The sequence below is a fragment of the Panulirus ornatus genome, chromosome 39, assembly GCF_036320965.1.
Source record: "Panulirus ornatus isolate Po-2019 chromosome 39, ASM3632096v1, whole genome shotgun sequence".
Lineage (NCBI taxonomy): Eukaryota > Metazoa > Arthropoda > Malacostraca > Decapoda > Palinuridae > Panulirus > Panulirus ornatus.
The window spans coordinates 12,985,661-12,998,384 of NC_092262.1; the positions used below are offsets into that span (position 1 = coordinate 12,985,661).

The following is a 12,724-nucleotide window of genomic DNA, read 5'->3' on the forward strand; positions in this document are numbered from 1 at the left end:
TATATGTTTAGTGACAAGTAATGTATATGCTTAGTGACAGGTAATGTATATTCCTAGTAACAACAAGTCAGTAACTGAACTAGACTAAATATAAACAAGTAGCAAACACGAAGGCAAAGTTGAGGTTGTCAAAAAAAAAAAAAAAAAACAGGACGGACCCCTCTAACCCTCGGCTTGAATCACTATCATAATCACATGTGAGGAACCTGACTCACTACCTTTACTCAGAGGTAGTGAACCGCCATCGCTGAGTAAGGTGGGTGACTCACTACTGACCCCGCGGCCCACCAACACCACAGTGTGAGTCCCCGCTGCTCTACCACAAGTCCACGCTGTTGTAAGTTTTCTCGTCCGCTTCTCTTAAATATATTCCACCTCAATCTCTTACTTTTTACATAATTCTCATTACTCCTGACCGTCGTCTTTCACTCACTAGTTTCATAATATACCGCCTCATTCTCCAGAGAAATTTTTTTCCCGTCTCATAATAATACTGATCAGCCAACAATATATTACCAGCATAGTGGCTGTAACGCACAGACATTGGGCGGGACCTGGGCGTCAACTAAGCGACATTAATTCTCGTCACTAGTTACTGGTAATATAATTCCTTCTAGTATTTCCAAGTAGATCTTTTTTCCTTGTTCGATCTGGCCATTAATTCTCCACCATACTCACACAGGTAAGCCATCACACGCTAGTCCAAGGCCAGTAGAGCTACCAAGAATCATACGCATATGAATCACACACACGTATGAATAGCTATTCTCCAGCATCACTTTTTGTATCCTTTGATCACTTTACGAACAATGGTGATGTAAAATTAAGATTTTCTCCATACATCTTTAAAGATAACAAAAACAGGAAGTCATTTTACCATAAATAACTCTGCTATTAATTCATCGGATAAATGTCGAGCAGACAAAGACTACTGCTATATTTTATGTAAGTTTCTATTCCATCACAACAGTTAAATCACTTGATTGATGACCATCATTTTGAGGGTGTCGGCCATAACGACTCTAAACAGGTAATAACACTAGAGCCTGATCATGTAAGGCAAGGCAAACTGGCACGATCATCCAGAATCTTTAGTGCACAACTAAAGTTTTAAATAGAAAGTTTGCATCATGGTGGGTGACGGTGGAGGAAGAGACGTGTTGCCTCACTGTGCTGTGGTGGCGGATGAAGGTGGAACATTTTAGCGTCAACACATTAACAGGATTTCCCTCCATTCACCCAGTCAGCATAATTGAAACCCCGGATGTCTTCTGCCGCCAGAGAACCACTTATTTGCGGACGGTGTTGATGATATATGTCCTTGTAAAAGACGAACGTCATTATTAGATACCGACCCTTCTAAATAGCCCAAATACATTATCAAATCGTAATCATCGCTGGATTCCTCCTCAAAAGAATCTAAAAATATTGTTAATAATACGGAGGTGCGGAGGCACCAACTACACTACACTCACATGAATAACGTCAACATAAACTTTGTGACTCTAAGAATCTTAATCAGTTTAAAAACGCAACGTTCTACGTCGACGACAAAGAATTGCGACAACCTTCACTATGTTAAACTTAATCGTCGCAATGAGGGAAATTTTCGTCCCTCAGCTGATTGTGCGTCCTCTTGCCGGAAATCTGGCAAGTTTGTGAATAATCTTTGCGTACTTTAATCTGCCCCTCCATAGTGTAGATATTTAATGTGTCCTTCGATAATGTAGATATTTAATGTGTCCGATGATGTAGCTATTTAATGTGTCCTTCCATAATGTAGATATTTAATCTGCCCTTCCATAGTGTAAATATTTAATGTGTCCTTCGATAATGTAGCTATTTAATGTGTCCTTCCATAATGTAGATATTTAATCTGCCCTTCTATAGTGTAGATATTTAATGTGTCCTTCCATAATGTAGATATTTAATCTGCCCTTCTATAGTGTAGCTATTTAATGTGTCCTTCGATAATGTAGATATTTAATGTGTCCTTCGATAATGTATCTATTTAATGTGTCCTTCCATAATGTAGATATTTGATGTGTCCTTCGATAATGTAGATATTTAATGTGTCCTTCGATAATGTAGATATTTAATGTGTCCTTCGATAATGTAGCTATTTAATGCGTCCTTCGATAATGTAGCTATTTAATGTGTCCTTCCATAATGTAGATATTTAATCTGCCCTTCCATAGTGTAGATATTTAATGTGTCCTTCGATAAAGTAGATATTTAATGTGTCCTTCGATAATGTAGCTATTTAATGTGTCCTTCCATAATGTAGATATTTAACGTGTCCTTCCATAATGTAGATATTTAAAGTGTTCTTCCATAATGTAGATATTTAATGTGTCCTTCCATAATGTAGATATTTAATGTGTCCTTCTATAAAGTAGATATTTTATATCCTTCCATAATGTACATATTTAATGTTTCCATAATCTCTGCCTTCATTGTGGATCTTCATTTCCTTCTTAACGTTATCGTCCCTCTGGTTCAGTGTTTGTGTTCCCCGAGTCGTGGTGTTTACCTTCAATCCCGACGAACCAGTTCATGTATTCGAGAAATATTTTCAATATTATTCATCTAATGTATATTTTATAAATAAACAAGATTAACATATCTTTTATTTGAAATGTGATATAGTAATTACTAAGAATAATTCAACGTATTATTCTCGTATTATTCTCAGAGAAAATCCTTTGCTGCGTGATACTGATATAAACAAGAAAACATTAAGGTAGTTTGCCCAGGAACAAATAATAACAAAGTGTGGATCATGAATTCCATACGATTTTACACATGTTGATCTTAGGAAGTCACTGTAAATAAGCTTCTAAGTTTCTCATATACATATTAGAAGATGTCCGACCGGATCTCAATTATATGGCGTGGAACAACATATAAGTACGAATAATTCATTAATGTACCAATCTTTTGTAGAATTGAAAGAGGTTGTAAACAACCTCCTTCAGCAGTTAGAGCAGGTTTATTGCTGCTGATTTTTCCAGCAGTTCCCCTCGATGATGGTTTGGACCTTATATGGTAAATTTGGTTACAGTAGCCGTGAGAAATTACTGCTTATGCTTTAGTTTCTAAATGTAGTCTGTTGTGATTTAGCCATACTTGTTAAAGACCAATCTGTTCAATATGTTAGTCTTTTGTATCCGATAGTATAAAAGATTTAGAAAGGTGGGTGGGTTTTGTCGTTAATGAAACAAAGTAGTAAAAGTCTATCATGGCTCCGCATTGACGTTACCAATACGAAATAGTTACTTATTAAGTGAATTCAGAATATCTGAGGACCCATCTGTGGTCTCATTTGCATGGAACGATTTTAAGTATTACAATATCAGGATGTTGGGGAAATCATGGAACTATAAAGCAACAAATCCTAAATAAAAAAACACCAAACCTTCCGAGTAGTTCCTATTAGCCCAAACCTCATCTGCTATTTGATGCTTCATATACAAGAACCCTTGTTCCATGTGTCTCCATTGCTTCAGAAGATGTGTATGTAGTTTTAGAATGGTATTTATTGTTTTTGGTATGCTTCAGAGGTTTTTGTTTACGAAGATCCTTTTAGCGGTCGAGACTAATCTTAATTGTTTGAGATTCTAGTCAATATATACCAAACACAAGACTGAAAATGCATTACTAACTTGGCATCTGATGTTATGAAACAGATGACTCAGTGAGCAGCCATATAGTCTGAACACAGTGAGTGGCCTTGCAGTCCTCCATAAAATTCATGTTTTGGATATCCACCTGTCTGTGAAAGAAATGAAAGATAGAATCATTTAAAAGACATCAGAAACCATCAGTAAAACAATTTCAATGAAACCAAATCTAACCTACCTTAACAAAATTCACAACGGACAAAGGTAGTGATAATCATGGTAAAATTATCGTTTTGAACATCCTTTTGTTTGCATTAGATATGATAACCAGAATCATTCATCAGACATCGAAAGTGTTGGGAAAACAATTTCAAACAAACCAAACCTAATAAGACTCAGTGGATGTTCCAAACAGTAATAATCACCAATCCTCAGCAAGAGAGGACTGTAATATTGATACATTACTGATATGCTTTTGGTTGCTAGATGATGTTTGTATAGGTTTTGTTGATATTCTTTCTTATTTACTCTATTTTTACATTAAGTAGCACCATATTTTCCCTAAAATTACCTTTGTAGTGCTGACTTCCTTTCTGTTGTTATTAAAAGAAAAAAAAAAATCCCAGTTTCAGAATTGACCTGCACGAGGCAGCTGCTAGCAATCAATAGATAATGGAGGGTGTACCAGGAGCACGAGTCCTAGTGTCAGCTGTGGCGGGGACTTCGTAGGTGTAAACAGTCACATATTGGTTGAAAGGTCCTGGTGACAAGCATCAGTCTTGCTCCACATATTTCAGAATTTTCCCAACAATCAAACCCCATGCTGACCAGTGGTTTCTTTAGATGTTCACGGGGATCTGCTTCTGGTAGAGAAGTAGTTTTTCTTACTTAAGAATATAGATATTTATTATTGCATTTTATTACCTTAACAAAGTCTCTTAATAGATCTTTTCATTACAGATGTTTTGATTCTGGTTCATCTTCTTCTTTAATTGTGCTGAAGAAACTGCTAAGTTGCATGGAGGATGCAGCAAGACCATCAGTAATGGTCTGCAGTGGTGGACAAGATGTGAAAGATTAGCTCATGCTGTGGTGAAGAAGCTGAAATACTACAAGGCATACTGTGAAGGCCTTGCACATTACCCTCATCTGGGACACTCGACTGAGAAATTAAACTGCTGATGAAGATAAGATAGTGTAAAAGCCCTGTGCATATTAGGGAGGAATATGAAACCTACATCCACAATGCTGAAGTGTGTTCTGCCGTATCTTTTGTGTAAGAGGAACCATGGTAGACCATTGGAGCTAATACCATAAAGATATTCACATGATGAGATACGCAAATCTTGTATTTGTATCTAGGAGACATGATTGAAAATTATTGGGTGATTCTGAATTCATTCATCTGAAAATGAATTATCGTCTTCCAACACAATTATTTCATAATTGAAGGGAAAGGAGGAACACACGCATTGATTAATCCATCATGACTAATACTTATGGCAAATGGTGTAAGCAGTATTGACCAGTTTGGCTTAGCATTCAGAATGAGAGAACATCATTTTAGATGTAATAAGTGTAGTGCCAAATTCAGGATGCTAAAAGCAGTGTATTTACACCGGAAAACCATACACAACTGTACAGACAAGTTCGATTTAGAACCAGCATCAACAGACAGTATGGAAATGCTTGAGAACCCCAAGCCAGTGAATTGTTCCTTTGTGGAAAGTACTGAACAGGCAGATGAAAAGAACATATGGGAACCCAATAAGAGGTTTTATAAATGTGATGAATGTAGCTCTAGTTTTAGTCGTCTTACCCTCCTAACCGCACACAAGAAAAAACATAAGGAGGGCCCACCATATATTTGTGGAGACTGTAGTAGTAATTTTGAAAATGAAGATGAATGGCTTGATCACAGAGAAGTTGGCTGTAAATTAAAAGAAGTCAGGCCTGCACAATTCCAGAGGAGACGGCAGTGTAAATATTACGATGCAAGATGGAGAAATATGAGCAATTTTGAATCTGAGGAAAGACGTTTTAAGTGTGCTCATTGTCCAAAATCTTTCAAAACAAATGGGACAAGGAATGATCATGAACGAAATCTTCATAAGAAACTGCGACCATATAACTGTGATGAATGTGGAAAAAATTTTTACAGGAAGTTCAATCTCACTGTGCACAAAAGGAAACATAGTTCGGATCGCCCACATGAATGCAAAATATGTAAGAAAAGGTTTAAGTCATACATTAGTGTTAAGACACACATGGAAATTCATTCAGACAGGAGACCATTCATGTGTGAAAATTGTGGAAAAGTCTTTAAAACTCTATCTGTTTTAGACAGTCATCGGGCAATTCACACTGGGGAAACTAAGCACAACTGTGGTGTATGTGGCAAGTCATATCGATACCGAGCATCGCTGTTTATTCATATGCGTACTCATACAGGACAAAGACCATATGGTTGTAGTGAATGCAGTGCTTCTTTTATGGTGAAAAGTCATCTCACAGAGCACATGAGAATCCACACAGGTGAACGGCCCTTTGAGTGTGAATTTTGCTCTGCATGCTTCTCAAGATGTATAAGTCTGAAAAAACATTTAAAATCACATATACGAGCAGGTTTTGAAGTGAATTTAGATGCAGCTTTGTATCATGCAAAGTTACAAGCTCATATTAAACCCAAAGATTCTCTGAGTTTTCATTCAGCGTCAAGTGATCAACACCAGCTTTCACCAAAGGTTACTCATTACAGAAACAACAGCCATGTAAGCTTACTGGAAAGTGAAAGCAAGAGTTTTAGTGAACCATTCACAGAGAGTATAGTGCTGTATCCAGATCCACCAGCAGATGGGGAAAGTGTTGTTGTTGTCAAAATATCATGTACAGGAGATGGAAGTACCTGTGCACATGAAATCATCAAACTTCCCTCAGATTGTAACATATATATCACTGGAAAAGACAGGAATCCAGTAGAGGCAAAGCACCTTTTTGATGATCGGGAGTTTGTATTTCTGGGTAATGGAGAGAACAGTCATGGGCTCAGTATTTCAGATTTTCCTCAAATTAGCAATAACCAACAAAATTTGGATACAATACCTGTCATATCTCTTCCTGATAATTATTACACATCTAGGGGAAATAAAGTTACTGAATCTGTTAATCTTAATCAGATTTCGGATTGTGAATGTTATGCAGAAAATGAAAGTACTGGCTCTGAACTTGGCAGAGATTGGATTAATCCTCAGAATGTTATTGATAATATTAGCAATGGATCTTCAGCTGTTGGACAGCATTTGCACTCACAGATTGGTATTATAAAGGCAGAAAGAGAGGAGACTGTTATAAACATTTCTTCAGTTGTTGATTCTGAATTTTGTGAGAAAGCTGATGGTTCTGGCCTTAATCAAATTCCTATTAGGAATGATGAAGAGATACTTATAGATAACAGTATCAAAAATATTTTCCTAAACAACCAAGATATGAATATTGCTTGTGAAACAAATATTAGTTATTCAGAGAAGCAGTCTAATAACAATCTATCCTTCATTCATTTACAGGAATCTCAGCATTCGCAGTTGTCTGGAGCGAATACAAAAATTAGGGGTTCAAGAAATGGCAGAAAACCCCTGCGGAAATGTCGGTACTGCAATACCTCATACAGATACATGGCACTTCTTGAGGCTCATGAAGCCAATCATGAGTTGAAAATCAAACATGAAATGGCTGCAGAAAGTAAAGATGAATCTGACAGAGAAGCATTAGGCCAAGAAATCTTCCTATATAAATGTGCCTTTCCAGTTGAAGAACTGCCATTCAAATGTGAAAAGTGTAATTTTTCATTTTCATTTAGGAGTGAACTTCGAAAGCATGTAAAACTGCATTCGAGTAAATATCACTTTACCTGCAAAAACTGCCATCAGGCTTTTCAGCAAGAGATCTATTTAGCAAAGCATCAGTGTGGAAGATCACTTTTCCACTCCCAAAATACGTTTTCTAGCAATACGTTAATGCAAGTTATCCCTCAGACAACGAAAAAACTTGAAAATGGGTGCACATATAAGTGTGATGAATGTGGAAGACGATTCCATAAAAAAATTTTGCTTAATGTACACCGTAGAACACACTCAGGTGAAAAACCATATAAGTGCAAAGAATGTGATAAAAGATTCGTATCTGCCACCCACTGTAGAGTCCACAGAAGAACACACACAGTTGAGCGACCATATGTATGTAAAATGTGCAAGAAATCATTCAAATACAAATCAATTCTTCACCATCATCTCAAATTGTGCCAGGAATTAGTGGGGGATTTTAGAGAAGAAACCCCATGTGAGTCAGTAGGTAAGGTGGAATCGTGTGGTAAGGTACCTGATTATCATGTTAGGGAGATAATTATTTCAGAAAATATAAGAATTGATGAGATTAAAGAGGAACCAAGTGATGAGTTCAAGATTAATTCTATGGAAACAGAGGAAAGATCCAGTGTTAAAGTAGAAGACCAAGCATATATTTTGGAGAACAAAATGATTGATAATGAAGTGAGTTCAAGTGCAATGAGGGAAAGTACGTCTCCAGTTTATCATTTAATTGCAAAAGATATTTCAGATAATTTGCAAACAGATAAATTACTTCCAGAAGACTTGCAAATCTTTGAATCACCAGAGACTACAGATGACATACATTTAAAAACTCCAGGATCTCAGAAATGTAAACGAAAGTTACAGGGTTTACTAAGATGTAACTATTGTCCTAAGCTGTTTGAATTTCGTAGTACTTTGCATACTCATGAAAGAAGCCATACGGGTGAGAAGCCATTTAGTTGTACAGTTTGTGGTAAAGCTTTTTCAAAGAAAAGTAACTTGGGAACACATATGAGAACCCATACAGGTGAACGCCCATTCTTGTGTGATTATTGTGGAAAGTATTTTACTTATAAGTACACTCTAGTTGCACATAAGCGCCTCCACACCCAAGAGCGGCCATTTGTTTGTGGAATTTGTGGGAAGAGTTTTCGCCATGAAGCTAGTAGGCATGTACATCTAAAGAGGCATGCTGGTGATAAGGCATTCCAGTGTGACCTATGTCCAAAGGCATTTGTTGCAAAAGTTGATATGGAAGATCATCGAAGGACACACACTGGTGAAAAGCCATATAAATGTGAACATTGTGATCGTAAATTTACTGTTCGCCACCACCTGACCGAGCACAGGAGGCTTCACACCGGTGAGAAACCATTTAAGTGCCATTACTGTAACATGACTTTTGCACGAGCTGTAACAAGAAAAACGCACCTGCAAAAGCACATAAATATAATGGGAGAGTAGATTTTGTGAAACCTTACATTTTTCAAGTCATTGTATCTAGAACCATCTCATATGTATGAGCTTCATAATACTTTTATGTTGATTATGTTTCATTTGATTGTCAACCCCAATAAAAAAAACTTCATGCAGAGATGTACTTTTGTTTTGATAATGTTTTATTTGAATGCCAACACCAGTAAAGAAATTCTCAAAAAATACTACCATTTTATATCAGTAGAAATAGAAAAGCACAGGTAAGTATCATTTAACTTCACGCTAAGTATTGCTAGGGTTGACCATTCAAATATTTTCTGAAGCCAGATGATATTCATTAAAATGTAGAGTACCCACAGTGTAAAGATACCTCACACACTTTGCAGCTGTACATGTCAATTCTATATCCACTCACTAGCCTGTAGCATTGGAGGCCAAGGTTCATAATTCTGTGCTGCTTAACAAGCATCTTAGTCAAGTACAGCTCGGCATATTTTAACCTTTAAACCCCTAACTCTTCCAGTTATGATTTTACATGAGCTGAAATGTAAGTTTACACTTTGAGTTTTGTGCCTTTATTTCAAGCTGCACTCTGGGGCTGGTATGGTTGCTGAGTTGGCAGTGCACTATAATTTCTCCCCACTGCTGATTACCCTCTAGCCATAACAATACCAATATACTCATGCATTTTCTAGGTAGAAAACAAAGTAGCTTTTAGCCAGATTTAAAGAACCAAGCAGATGGTCCAGAATTACTTGATGACATCATGTCTTTGGATTGTTTAAAGTGATTTTATGGATGCTGACATTCAGCATTGTAAGTTGACAAAAATGAGGCAGGAGGTGTGATTCCCTCTGCGACCAACACTACCGCTATCTCTGCCACCCTCTTTACTTCCACCTATGCCCCAACCTTTACAACTGTATGATACCACATCTGCTATCCTCTCTGTCACCACCTCTTCCTATCCCTTTCCAACCATTACCTGTGCCAACCTCTGCCGCCACCTATATCATCCCCTTCTGCAACTGCCCTTTCCTCTGTCTCTTCCCTCCCATGCCAACAGGACTACTATCTCTGCATCCCCTTTACCACCACCATTTCTGCTACCACATTCTTCCATCATTTCTGCCACTCCCTCTCCACCACACCCGCCACTCGTTTTGTAGCCACTACTACAACCACCTGTGCCACCACTTTGCTATCATCTCTGCCAATACCAGTTCTCAACCACTGTCTGATATACTGTGTTGTCATATAAGTTTACCTGCTCATGAATACTGATGAGTGCTTCTGCATCCCATTAGTAAGTCTCTCATACCTGTTCTTCACTTATCAATGGCGAATTTCATAATCAGAGATTACTTATATGTGTTTGAATTACTTACATTGTTTTATGTTATTTTATCCAAAGTTTTTCTTCTCCTTTATCCTGCCCATATTTAGTACACTTACTGTAAGAATTTTTAACGAGTTAACCTTAATTATCTAAAAGCATTCTACAAAGTGCCCCAAGTCTTCCAGTGTGATTTTAGATACTATATCTCAGTTACTGATGTTTTGTAACACACTTAAGAACACCTATGCAAAGCAGGCACTGACTCTTCACCTGTTCTTAAGAACATTCAAAAGTTAAAACCTTATTTCACAATTATTGCACAGTGAAACTATCCCCTCAAAATTTCACATTCCAGACTATAGAACAGCCAGAAAGCAAAACAAACCACTTGAACAAAATGTTTCTGGAAACAGTAACCTACAGCCACAGCAATGATAGCCACGATCAGGTGCTGGTTGAGTCTGGCTGATAAACTGGGAAAAAATGACACAAAAAAAAAGCAATCTTGTGAGGCGATGGGAAGAGGAAGGTAGTAAGAATTTCCTTTGGGTGAGGGGCGGCTGTAGTATCTGGGATGCTCATTATACCGAGGGTTGGAAGGGCAGGATGAATGCCATAGTTCCCCTCCCAATAGTTTTAGTCCTAAAATCCGGGGGTTGGGGGGCGTAATGATCTAAATGAACCATAACACTGTGGTGGGGTTCGTTTGGAGCAGTGATGGCTTGAGCTGTGGCAGTGGGGATTACATAAACATGTCAAGATTAGAGAGCTCAAATACCTTACCCTATTTCATAGGTTCTTTAACACTTCCAAAAGTATATGAATTAATATTTTATAGAAGAAAAGGATATGAATGAATATTCTCTAACCAAAAGGATATGAATGAATATTCTCCAACCAAAAGTAAATTAATGAATATTCTTTCTAAATCACATAAAACGAATCACGACACTTTGTCCCTCTCCCCTATTCTGAAGTGGGCGCTTTGATGGCCCCATCAGATGAGACACAAAGAAGAGAGGAGACATGCGAGAGGCAGGGAGGCAGTTCTTGCCGTTCTGTGACAGACGAGCAACAGCCGGGCGGGATCTGCCTTTGAGTGCCGCGCGTCTGGCCTGGTAATCACACACTTACAGAGTCATCTCCACTTTAGCCAGGGGGTTGACCGCCCCCCCCCCCCCTGACTGGGAGACATTTTCATCCTCATCGAAAATTCATAGAGTAAACTACAGATTACACAGTAGACTATGAAATATCCTAAGGACACAGTAATGGTGGTGGTCCTACAATTTTGCGTCGCTACAAAAATTATAAGGTGAAACGGAAATACGAAATAAGCGCTGAAGGGCATAGAACTACTATTCAGGTATATATGGAGAAGTTAGCAATCCACTTGTTTACCAATGGAAAATGATTTCTGCTGTTCATCTTGATTCAGTAATTATCTAAATAAAGCACAGCGATAATAAATAAGGTTTAGTTAGGCCTATCGACTGCTATAATTAAGGCCGCTAGTCTACATATAATCAACTTGCTTCAGGTGTTATATATGATTCTAAAATGACAGAGACTCACTAAGTATATGGAGCATGAAGATAGGAAGGTAGCAGTTGTGTGGATCCGCAGCTTGGCTAGGGTAAGGTGTAGTTCCCTAAGAACATTTAGTTGTTCTTGTGGCCTTGTGACAACAGTCTCTTCTCTTTACGTTTAATGAAGCTTAGGAAGATTGAAGTTCATGGACGTGCATGACGCGACGTACATATGCACGATGCATTGAGTTTCACCGCACCAGAGATCTGATATTAACAAAGGAGGCGCCAGGCAAGCGTTGACCAATGCTTTGCACCGGAGCCAGGCAGCCATTGCGTCTTCTAGTTACCTTTACCTCCGATGGGCAGTGACACATACAACTGTGTGTGTATATATATATATATATATATATATATATATATATATATATATATATATATATATATATATATAAATATATATATATATATATATATATATATATATATATATATATATATATATATATATATGCAAGTGGAAAGTCGCCTATGCAGCTGTTCTATTTATCATCAGCGATGAAGAATACCTTCCCGCCTCAAAGGAGCCCCACGTGCCTTGCTCCTGCGTGGAGCGCAACCTCTAAGGTTGGTAAAGTTATTCTGACGTTAGGCCTAACAGCTGCCAGGGTCATTATGGCATAAGCGTCGTCAGTCGAATAATCTAGAGGATCGTTTTCAGAATCATTTAATTAAAACCGTAGACTCAGTCACTGTACATATGACACCCTGGCTCACTTAGGCTTTTTTTTTTTTTTTGCATAACTACCTAATAATGGCATAGCACTCCAAGTAACCATTTGCCCGAATGACATAGCACGTTTAAATAATTTCCACAGGAGCGACCATATCATTTGAGAGGATGGAACTAGGGTTCTTTGGATATTATCA

General features: G+C 37.7%; 1 protein-coding gene across 4 annotated transcripts; it reads left to right on the top strand.

Annotated features, from left to right (window-relative positions):
* Positions 1 to 239: 239 nt before the first annotated feature.
* Positions 240 to 9,104, top strand: LOC139761170 (uncharacterized). Of its 4 annotated transcripts, none has more exons than XM_071685149.1 (2): positions 240 to 337; positions 4,584 to 9,104. In XM_071685149.1, the coding sequence occupies exon 2, from the start codon at positions 5,123 to 5,125 to the stop codon at positions 8,951 to 8,953; it is 3,831 nt and encodes a 1,276-aa protein (XP_071541250.1). In that variant the 5' UTR covers positions 240 to 337; positions 4,584 to 5,122; the 3' UTR covers positions 8,954 to 9,104. The 4 variants fall into 4 exon arrangements, with proteins under 4 accessions (XP_071541250.1, XP_071541248.1, XP_071541249.1 ...); XM_071685147.1 differs by lacking the exon at positions 240 to 337 and adding an exon at positions 2,722 to 2,910; XM_071685148.1 differs by lacking the exon at positions 240 to 337 and adding an exon at positions 2,738 to 2,773.
* The last annotated feature ends 3,620 nt before the right edge of the window (positions 9,105 to 12,724 follow it).

What these genes read in the sequence shown, in the direction of transcription:
- LOC139761170 (XM_071685149.1), top strand. Translation starts at nt 5,123, where the DNA reads ATGGCAAATGGTGTAAGCAGTATTGACCAGTTTGGCTTAGCATTCAGA.